The 11,252-nt window shown below is 38.9% G+C and overlaps 1 protein-coding gene across 2 annotated transcripts in view; it reads right to left on the bottom strand.

Moving 5' to 3' along the window:
- Nucleotides 1–393: 393 nt before the first annotated feature.
- The window catches only part of FH (fumarate hydratase), an 837,567-nt gene continuing 826,708 nt past the window's right edge, over nt 394–11,252 (bottom strand). For both annotated transcript variants that reach the window (XM_053711136.1, XM_053711137.1), the window contains exon 10: nt 394–635. In XM_053711136.1, the coding sequence (XP_053567111.1) occupies nt 493–635 (143 nt within the window). In that variant the 3' untranslated portion in view covers nt 394–492. The remainder of the gene's footprint in view (nt 636–11,252) is intronic.

The raw sequence follows: 11,252 nt of genomic DNA, 5'->3' as shown, positions 1-11,252 counted from the left end.
AGCGCAGCAATATGTTAGGAAACAGAGCAAGGAACACCTCACGATTTCCTAATTGCTAAAAAGCAACCACTACTCTACTGCAAAGATTACCGTGGACTAAGCAAAACCCCAAAAATACATTTCTTCAGACACCAAACTTCAGCTCCTCCATTGACAAAGACAATGACTGGGGATTATGGGTAAGGGAGTGACACTTAACAGCTTTGCTGTGGTGCTCTTTCTTGCTTCCTGCTGGCCAGGAGAGATATTCCCACTAGTAATTGAATGACGTTGTGAACTCTCCATATCTTAGGAAATAAATAAAGCATTGTGGACTTTCACCACCTGTATGAAAGATTATACATTTTTAATTATTATTAATGGTAAATTAATATTTTATTGAGAGAATTAATGTTGCCAGTTAACAACCAGATATTTATTCAGTATAAACAGCTGAAAACAAATCCGAATCCATATACAATATAAATTTGCATGTTTTAACACATTTAGTACTCAGTGGGGCCCAAGCATGTCCTGTGGTTTGACCCACTCGTTAAATTGTTCCTCTGTAAGAAGGCCAAGTTTAATGGCTATTTCTTTTAATGTTGCTCCTTCCTTGTGTGCGGTTTTGGCTATTTTGGCAGCATTATCATAACCTGCAGAGAAAAAAAAAATGTATATATTTAAGAGACATTGTACACTAGATTTTTCTTTGCATAAACGTTTTGAAGATGATCCATTTATATAGCCCATCTGGGAGTGTGTCTGTAAAAATGTATGGTTTTGTTAACTTTCTAATAACATTGTGAGGATTTTTAGACTCCTAACCAAGCCGCAGTGTGCCAGATGTATATACATATTTACAGACTACTGCTGGCTCCTGTTTATGTTATCTGTCTCTTCATATGCAGGAAAGGGGGAGTGTTTGCTCTTCTTGTTTTTCCAGCCCCTTTCAGTGGATGTCTCAGCCTAACCTCATCAACGGTGCTAAACTGGGAGCTTCTAAGTAGGTTTTTAAAAGGTTTTATACTTGATTTTTAAAGTATCTGAATGTACTACTATAAAGAAGAATATGCACAGTTATATTAAAAAATATAAAATATCTAAGAACTTACCTGGTAAATTCATTTATTTCATGGTGGCGAGAGTCCACGAACTTGTTACTGATAGGATATACATTCCTACCAGGAGGGGGCAAAGTTTCCCAAACCCCAAATGCCTATAAATACACCTAGCACCTCATTAATTCCTCAGTTTAAGGTATAGCCAAGTTAGTGAGGTGTATAAGGAGTAAAAACATAAAAAAGAGGAGAAATAATGTGCTTTAAACAAAAAAATAACCACCCCAAAAAACGGGTGGGTCTCGGACTCTCGACACCATGAAAGTAATGAATTTATCAGGTAAGTTCTTACATAAATTAGGTTTTCTTTCATATAGGTGGTGAGAGTACACAAGCTTGTTACTGATGGGATATAATACCCAAGATGTGGAAGTCCACGAGTAACTTCCACATCTTGGGTATTATATCCCATCAGTAACAAGCTTGTGTACTCTCACCACCTATATGAAAGAAAAGGGAGGGAGGGATAAAATAAAAATAGCTAAGTCAAAAAAATAATAAAAGTTTTCTTAAAAATTTAAAAAAACTTTAAGGGACAGTCTAGGCCAAAATAAACTCATGATTCAGATAGAGCATGTAATTTTAAACAATTTTCCAGTTTACTTTTATCACCAATTTTGCTTTGTTCTCTTGGTATTCTTAGTTGAAAGCATAACCTAGGAGGTTCATATGCTAATTTCTTAGACCTTGAAGCCCACCTCTTTCAGTTTGCATTTTAACAGTTTTTCACCACTAGAGGGTGTTAGTTCACATATTTCATATAGATAACACTGTGCTCGTGCACGTGAAGTAATCTGGGAGCAGGCACTGATTGGCTAGACTGCAAGTCTGTCAAAAGAACTGAAAAAAGGGGCAGTTTGCAGAGGCTTAGATACAAGATAATCACAGAGGTTAAAAGTATATTATTATAACTGTGTTGGTTATGCAAAACTGGGAAATGGGTAATTAAGTGATTATCTTTTAAAACAATAAAAATTCTGGTGTATACTGTCCCTTTAATAATAGGCACTAGAATCAAACAAACAACTGCCTGAAGAACCTTTCTACCAAAAGCTGCTTCAGAAGAAGCAAAAACATAAAAATGGTAAAATTTAGTAAAGGTATGCAAAGAAGACCAAGTGGCTGCAGACTTGATCAACTGAAGCTTCATTCTTGAAAGCCCAAGATGTGACAACTGATCTTGTAGAATGAGTTGAAATTCTCTTAGGCGGAGACTGGCCCACCTCCAAATCTTTGTGAATCAGAAGTTTCAACCAAGATGCCAAAGAAATGGCAGAGGCTTTCTGACCTTTTCTAGAACCAGAAAAAATAGACTAGAAGTTTTTCTGAAATCTTTAGTAGCATCAATATAATATTTCAAAGCTCTTACCACATCCAAAGAATGTAAAGATCTTTCAAAAGTATTCTTAGAATTAGGACACAAGAAAGGAACAATAGTTTCCCTATTAATGTTGTTAGAATTCACAACTTTAGGCAAAAATTTAAACAAAGTCCACAATACAGCTTTATCTTGATGGAAAATCAGATAAGGAGACTCACAAGAGAGAGCAGACAATTCAGAAACTCTTCTAGCAGAAGAGATAGCCAAGAGAAATAACTCTTTCCAAGAAAGTAGTTTAATGTCCCAAGTAATGCATAGGCTTAAAAGGAGGAGCCTGCAAAGTCTTTAATACCAAATTTAGACTCCAATGAGGAGAAATAGATTTTAATAACAGGTTTGATGAGTCAACGCCTGGACGAAACAGTGAATATCAGGAAGATTAGCAATCTTTCTGTAAAATAAAACAGAAAGAGCAGAGACACCAGTAGACTAGAATTTTTCCGTCGCCACACGGTCAGGAATGCGGAACTGGAGAAACAAAAACGTGACCACTCCCGGTCACAAGGTAAGCCGTACAGTCCAGAAAAGGTGTGCACGACCGCAAAGGCCACGTCACTTCCAAGGCCGTTATGTTCCACAAAACCATGAGCCTAAGTAACACTACTCATAAGCAGGTCAAATCACATAATAAACATGATTAAAACCCCCCTGTTCATATAACCCCCTTAGGAGATATTAACCCTTGATTCCTAGATACAAAAGGAGCCTCACTGAGACCCTGATTACATGGACTTGAGAGAAGAAAGCAGGCAGCGAAACTCATCAATGCCAATTGCTTATGGAGCTGTTAAAAATGAGTCGGGATGGTTTCGCAGAAAGACTCTCCCTGCATCTCCGGACTCTAACTTTCATCCAAACTCTCACTGAGAGGCTGACAGGATTACTTAAAACTCCAGTCCCATGCCGAAGAGTACTACCCTCCATAAGAGACAAATTGTAAATTTCTGACACTTCTCTGCAAACCTCCTGGGACGAAAGGCAAAGAATAACTGAGGGATGAGGGAAGTGGGAGGAGTATTTAAGCCTTTGGCTGGGGTGTCTTTGCCTCCTCCTGGTGGCCAGGTTCTGAATTCCCAAAAGTAATGAATGCAGCTGTGGACTCTTTCCATTTATGAAGAAAATATAGGTTTTCCCAACCTTGTGATATATTTGACTTGAAACAGGCTTACAAGCCTGTATCATATTGTTAATCACTGAGTAAGAGAAGTAAGACTTTCGTTCAATTTCTATGACTTCAAATTTAGTGATTTGAGATCCGGATGGAAAACACGGACCTGGAGACAGATGGTCTGGTCTTAGAGGAAGTGACCAAGGTTGGCAACTGGACATTTGGACAAGGTCCGCATAAAAGAACCTGTTCTATTATGATCTTTGAGATCACTCTTGGAAGAAGAACCAGAGGTGCAAAAATGTAAGCAGGTTGGCAAAACCAGGGAACTGCTAGAGCATCCATAATTTCCGCCTGAGGATCCATGGACCGGGAGAGGTATCTGGGAAGTTTCTTGTTTAGACGAGAGGCGATCAGATCTATGTCTGGAAGCCCCCACATCTGCAGAATCTGATAGAATACATCTGGATGGAGAAACCACTCACCCCGGATGTAGAGATTGACGGCTGAGATAATTCACTTCCCAATTGTCTATACCTGGGATATGAATATCAGTGATTTGACAAGAGTTGGAATCCGCCCAAGAATGTATTAGAGATACTTCTTTCATTGCTAGAGAACTGCGAGATCCCCCTTGATGATTGACATATGCCACTGTTGTGACACTGTCTGTTTGAAAACAAATATATGGTCCTCTCTTTACTAGAGGCCAAGCCTGAAGAGCTCTGAAAATAGCACAGAGTTCAAAGATATTGATTGGCTGGGACGGAACTACAGGGGGTGCAGAGGTCGCAACTGCGACCGGGCACCCGAGGGTGAGGCCCAGCTTCATTTTTTTTTCAATAAAAAACGTTGACCTGCCACTGACTGCACTGTGTCTCTGACTACAGGGGTTAGTGTTTCTGTCTTACCCATTGATGTTTATGTGTGTGTGTGTGTATGTAGTTATGTGACTTTGTATTTATGCATGTGTGTATGGTTGAGGAAACAGCAAATTACAGACCTTGTTGCTACAGCATGGGGGGAGGGGGTAAACAGTGTCACTATACAGCATGGGGGGGCTGGACCATGTCACAGACTACTGTGGTCATTTTATAAAGTACTAGAGCGGGCAGGGTCAAGCCAGCCATCTCACTGGCAGATTACAGATGGTGTCACTAACTCACTATATACAGTACTGGTGGGTCAGACCATCTCAGACTGTGGGCACAGTGTACCTCCTTTCATAGACATGTAATCTGATTCACATTTTTTCTGTGTTAAATGTAAAAAATAAATAAAACATAATTTATGTAAGAACTTACCTGATAAATTCATTTCTTTCATATTGGCAAGAGTCCATGAGCTAGTGACTTATGGGATATACATTCCTACCAGGAGAGGCAAAGTTTCCCAAACCTCAAAATGCCTATAAATACACCCCTCACCACACCCACAATTCAGTTTAACGAATAGCCAAGAAGTGGGGTGATAAGAAAGGAGCAAAAGCATCAAAATAAGGAATTGGAATAATTGTGCTTTATACAAAAAAATCATAACCACCACAAAAAAGGGTGGGTCTCATGGACTCTTGCCAATATGAAAGAAATTAATTTATCAGGTAAGTTCTTACATAAATTATGTTTTCTTTCATGTAATTGGCAAGAGTATGGGATAGCAGATACCCAAGATGTGGAACTTCCTCGCAAGAGTCACTAGAGAGGGAGGGATAAAATAAAGACAGCCAATTCCGCTGAAAAATTAATCCACAACCCAAATCAAAAAGTTTTAATCTTATAATGAAAAAAACTGAAATTATGAGCAGAAGAATCAAACTGAAACAGCTGCCTGAAGTACTTTTCTACCAAAAACTGCTTCAGAAGAAGAGAAAACATCAAAGTGGTAGAATTTAGTAAAAGTATGCAAAGAAGACCAAGTTGCTGCTTTGCAAATCTGATCAACAGAAGCTTCATTCCTAAAAGCCCAGGAAGTAGAAACTGACCTAGTAGAATGAGCCGTAATCCTTTGAGGCGGGGATTTACCCGACTCCACATAAGCATGATGAATCAAAGACTTTAACCAAGACGCCAAAGAAATGGCAGAAGCCTTCTGACCTTTCCTAGAACCAGAAAAGATAACAAATAGACTAGAAGTCTTTCTGAAATCTTTAGTAGCTTCAACATAATATTTTAAAGCTCTTTCTACATCCAAAGAATGTAAAGATCTCTCCAGAGAATTCTTAGGATTAGGACACAAAGAAGGGACAACAATTTCTCTACTAATGTAGCCCTCAGAACCAAATTGAGACTCCAAGGAGGAGAGATTGACTTAATGACAGGCTTGATACGAACCAAAGCCTGTACAAAACAATGAATATCAGGATGATTAGCAATCTTTCTGTGAAAAAGAACAGAAAGAGCAGAGATTTGTCCCTTCAAGGAACTTGCAGACAAACCTTTTTCCAAACCATCCTGAAGAAACTGTAAAATTCTAGGAATTCTAAAAGAATGCCAAGAGAATTTATGTGAAGAACACCAAGAAATTTAAGTCTTCCAGACTCGGTAATAGATCTTTCTAGACACAGATTTACGAGCCTGTAACATAGTATTAATCACTGAGTCAGAGAAACCTCTATGACTAAGTATTAAGCGTTCAATCTCCATACCTTCAAATTTAATGTTTTGAGATCCTGATGGAAAAATGGGCCTTGAGATAGAAGGTCTGGTCTTAACGGAAGTGTCCAAGGTTGGCAACTGGCCATCCGAACGAGATCCACATACCAAAACCTGTGTGGCCATGCTGGAGCAACCAGCAGTACAAACGAATGCGCCATTAGGATTTTGGAAATCACTTTTGGAAGAATAACTAGAAGCGGAAAGATATAAGCAGGTTGATAATTCCAAGGAAGTGACAACGCGTCCACCGCTTCTGCCTGAGGATCCCTGGATCTGGACAGATACCTGGGAAGTTTCTTGTTTAGATGAGAGGCCATCAGATCTATTTCTGGAAGTCCCCAGATTTGAACAATCTGAAGTAATACCTCTGGGTGAAGAGACCATTCGCCCGGATGTAACGGCTGGCGATTGAGATAATCCGCTTCCCAATTGTCTATACCCAAACAAGTATCCGAGATACTTCTTTCATAGCCTGAGGACTGTGAGTCCCCCCATGATGATTGACATATGCTACGGTTGTGACATTATCTGTCTGAAAACAAACTATTCTCTCTTCAGAAGAGGCCAGAACTGAAGAGCTCTGAAAATCGCACGGAGTTCCAAAATGTTGATTGGTAATCTCACCTCCTGAGATTCCCAACCCCCCTGCGCTGTCAGAGATCCACATACAGCTCCCCAACCTGAAAGACTCGCATCTGTTGAGATCACAGTCCAGGTTGGACGAACAAAAGAGGCCCCTTGAACTAAACGATGGTGATCCAACCACCAAGTCAGAGAAGATCGAATATTGGGATTTAAGGATATTAATTGTGATATCTTTGTATAATCCCTGCACCATTGGTTCAGCATACAAAACTGGAGAGGTCTCATGTGAAAACGAGCAAAAGGGATCGCGTCCGATGCAGGAGTCATGAGACCTAAAATTTCCATGCACAAAGCTACCGAAGGGAAAGATTGAGACTGAAGGTTTCGACAAGCTGAAACCAATTTCAGACGTCTTTTCTCTGTCAGAGACCAAGTCATGGACACTGAATCTATTTGGAAACCCAAAAAGGTTACCCTTGTCTGAGGAATCAAGGAACTCTTTGGTAAATTGATCCTCCAACGATGTCTTTGAAGAAACAACACAAGTTGATTTGTGTGAGATCCTGCAGAATGTAAAGACTGAGCAAGTACCAAGATATCGTCCAAATAAGGAAATACCGCAATACCCTGCTCCCTGATTACAGAGAGAAGGGCACCGAGAACCTTCGAAAAGATCCTTGGAGCTGTTGCTAGGCCAAAAGGAAGAGCAACAAACTGGTAATGCTTGTCTAGAAAAGAGAATCTCAGGAACTGATAGTGGTCTGGATGAATTGGAATATGAATATATGCATCCTGTAAGTCTATTGTGGACATATTATGCCCTTGCTGAACAAAAGGCAGAATAGTCCTTATAGTCACCATTTTGAATGTTGGTATCCTTACATAACTATTCAATATTTTTAGATCCAGAACTGGTCTGAAAGAATTCTCTTTCTTTGGAACAATGAACAGATTTGAATAAAATCCCAGGCCCCGTTCCAGAACTGGAACTGGCAAAATTACCCCAGCTGACTCCAGGTCTGAAACACATTTCAGAAACGCTTGAGCCTTTACTGGGTTTACTGGAATGCGTGAGAGAAAGAATCTTCTCACAGGCGGTCTTACCTTGAAACCTATTCTGTACCCTTGTGAAACAATGTTCTGAATCCAAAGACTTTGAATCGAATTGATCCAGACATCTTTGAAAAATCGTAACCTGCCCCCTACCAGCTGTGCTGGAATGAGGGCCGCACCTTCATGCGGATTTGGGAGCTGGTTTTGACTTTTTAAAAGGCTTGGATTTATTCCAGACTGGAGAAGGTTTCCAAACGGAAACTGTTCCTTTAGGGGAAGGGTCAGGCTTTTGTTCCTTATTCTGACGAAAGGAACGAAAATGATTAGCAGCCCTATCTTTACCCTTAGATTTTTTATCCTGAGGCAAAAAGTCTCCCTTCCCCCTAGTAACAGTTGAAATTATTGAATCCAACCGAGAACCAAATAATTTATTACCTTGGAAAGAAAGAGAAAGCAAAGTTGACTTAGAAGTCATATCTGCATTCCAAGATTTAAGCCATAAAGCTCTTCTGGCTAAAAAAGCTAAAGACATATACCTGACATAAATTCTAATGATATCAAAAATGGCATCACAAACAAAGTTATTAGCATGTTGAAGAAGTTTAACAATGCTATAAGCATTATGGTCTGACACTTGTTGCGCTAAAGCCTCCAACCAGATAGTTGAAGCTGCAGCAACATCAGCCAAAGAAATAGCAGGTCTAAGAAGATTACCTGAACATAAATAAGCCTTCCTTAGAAAGGATTCAAGCTTCCTATCTAAAGGATCTTTAAACGAAGTACTATCTGCCGTAGGAATAGTAGTACGTTTAGCAAGAGTAGAGATAGCCCCATCAACTTTGGGGATTTTCTCCCAAAACTCTAATCTATCAGATGGCAAAGGGTACACTTTCTTAAACCTTGGAGAAGGAGTAAATGAGGTACCCAGACTTTTCCATTCCCTAGAAATTACTTCTGAAATAGCATCAGGAACTGGAAAAACTACATGAGGTTTAAAAACTGAATTTAAACGCTTATTAGTTTTAATATCAAGAGGACTAGACTCCTCCATATCTAATGCAATCAACACTTCTTTAAGTAAAGAACGAATAAACTCCATCTTAAACAAATATGAAGATTTATCAGTGTCAATATCTGAGGCAGAATCTTCTGAACCAGATAGATCCTCATCAGAAATAGATAAGTCAGAGTGATGGCGGTCATTTAAAAATTCATCTGAAATATGAGAAGTTTTAAAAGACCTCTTACGTTTACTAGAAGGAGGAATAACAGACAGAGCCTTCCAAATAGAATTAGAAACAGATTCTTTAACATTAAAGGGACAGTACACTGTAAAATTGTTTTTCCATAAATGTATTTTAAATTACTTGTTATGCCAACTGCAGAGTATAAAATATTTGAGAAATTGCATTTTCGGGTTTATTTGTGTATCTGAAGTAGCTGGTTTTGTGCTTTGAAACCACAGCCTATTACAATGGGTTGAGCTTCAGGTAATATCAGATCTCAATATGTCATCACTTTTATGTACACAGACTTGCTTCCTTATCTTATATATTTGTCTGGAACACCAAAGCTCAATACATAAAGAGAAAAAATGGAAAATTATCATTTTATTACTTAACTATCCTGCACCTCACTGTGAGAGTAATCTCTTCTGCTGGCTGTGTTTACTTAGGCTTGACAATAGTGTATACTCCAGTATCAAAACTTTCAGTATAGGTTGGGAAACCACAAGCTAAATCAGCTATTTCAAATGCTGAAATATGAGTAAAGGAGCTACTTGCAACCAATTTAATACACTCTAGCAGGTAAAAAGGATCATTGGGAATAATTTAAAGGGGAGAAAGTTTTTGGGTGAACTGTCCCTTTAACAGGAACATCCTGAACATTAGATGTTGAAGGAACAACAACAGGTAATGGATTATTACTAATGGAAATACTATCTGCGTTAGATAGTTTATCATGACAACTAACACAAACTACAGCCGGAGGAACAGTTACCAAAAGTTTACAACAAATGCCCTTAGCTTTGGTAGAACCGACATCAGGCAGCGTCTTTCCAGAAGTAGATTCTGATCCAGGGTCAGGTAGTGACATCTTGCAATATGTAATAGAAAAAACAACATATAAAGCAAAATTATCAAATTCCTTAAATGGCAGTTTCAGGAATGGGGAAAAATTCAAAAAGAAACAAGCCTCTAGAAAACCAGAAGCAACTAAAAAGTGAGACTGAAATAATGTGAAAAAAACTGGCGCCAAGTATGACACCCACATTTTTGGCACCAAGTATAACGCCCACATATTTTGGCGCCAAGAATGACGTCCATATTTTTTGGCACCAAAAAACGTCCGCAACACACATACGTCAAAAATGACACAATCACGTGAAAATTTCCGGCGCCAGCTATGATGCCGGAAATGATGAAATTTTTGCGCCAAAAATGACGCAATAAATAGAAGCATTTTCTGCACCCGCGAGCCTAACAGCCCGAAATTTTGAAAAAAAACATAATTTATGTAAGAACTTACCTGATAAATTCATTTCTTTCATATTAGCAAGAGTCTATGAGCTAGTGACGTACGGGATATACATTCCTACCAGGAGGGGCAAAGTTTCCCAAACCTCAAAATGCCTATAAATACACCCCTCACCACACCCACAATTCAGTTTAACGAATAGCCAAGAAGTGGGGTGATAAGAAAGGAGCAAAAGCATCAAACAAGGAATTGGAATAATTGTGCTTTATACAAAAAAATCATAACCACCACAAAAAAAGGGTGGGTCTCATGGACTCTTGCTAATATGAAAGAAATGAATTTATCAGGTAAGTTCTTACATAAATTATGTTTTCTTTCATGTAATTAGCAAGAGTCCATGAGCTAGTGACGTATGGGATAGCAGATACCCAAGATGTGGAACTTCCACGCAAGAGTCACTAGAGAGGGAGGGATAAAATAAAGACAGCCAATTCCGCTGAAAAAATAATCCAAAACCCAAATCAAAAAAATTGAAATAAGCAGAAGAATCAAACTGAAACAGCTGCCTGAAGTACTTTTCTACCAAAAACTGATTCTGAAGAAGAAAAAACATCAAAATGGTAGAATTTAGTAAAAGTATGCAAAGAAGACCAAGTTGCTGCTTTGCAAATCTGATCAACAGAAGCTTCATTCCTAAAAGCCCAGGAAGTAGAAACTGACCTAGTAGAATGAGCCATAATCCTTTGAGGCGGGGACTTACCCGACTCTACATAAGCATGATGAATCAAAGACTTTAACCAAGACGCCAAAGAAATGGCAGAAGCCTTCTGACCTTTCCTGGAACCAGAAAAGATAACAAATCGACTAGAAGTCTTTCTGAAACCTTTAGTAGC

The sequence above is a fragment of the Bombina bombina genome, chromosome 4, assembly GCF_027579735.1.
Source record: "Bombina bombina isolate aBomBom1 chromosome 4, aBomBom1.pri, whole genome shotgun sequence".
Classification (NCBI taxonomy): Eukaryota; Metazoa; Chordata; class Amphibia; order Anura; family Bombinatoridae; genus Bombina; species Bombina bombina.
This window is presented reverse-complemented; position numbering and strand designations above follow the sequence as displayed.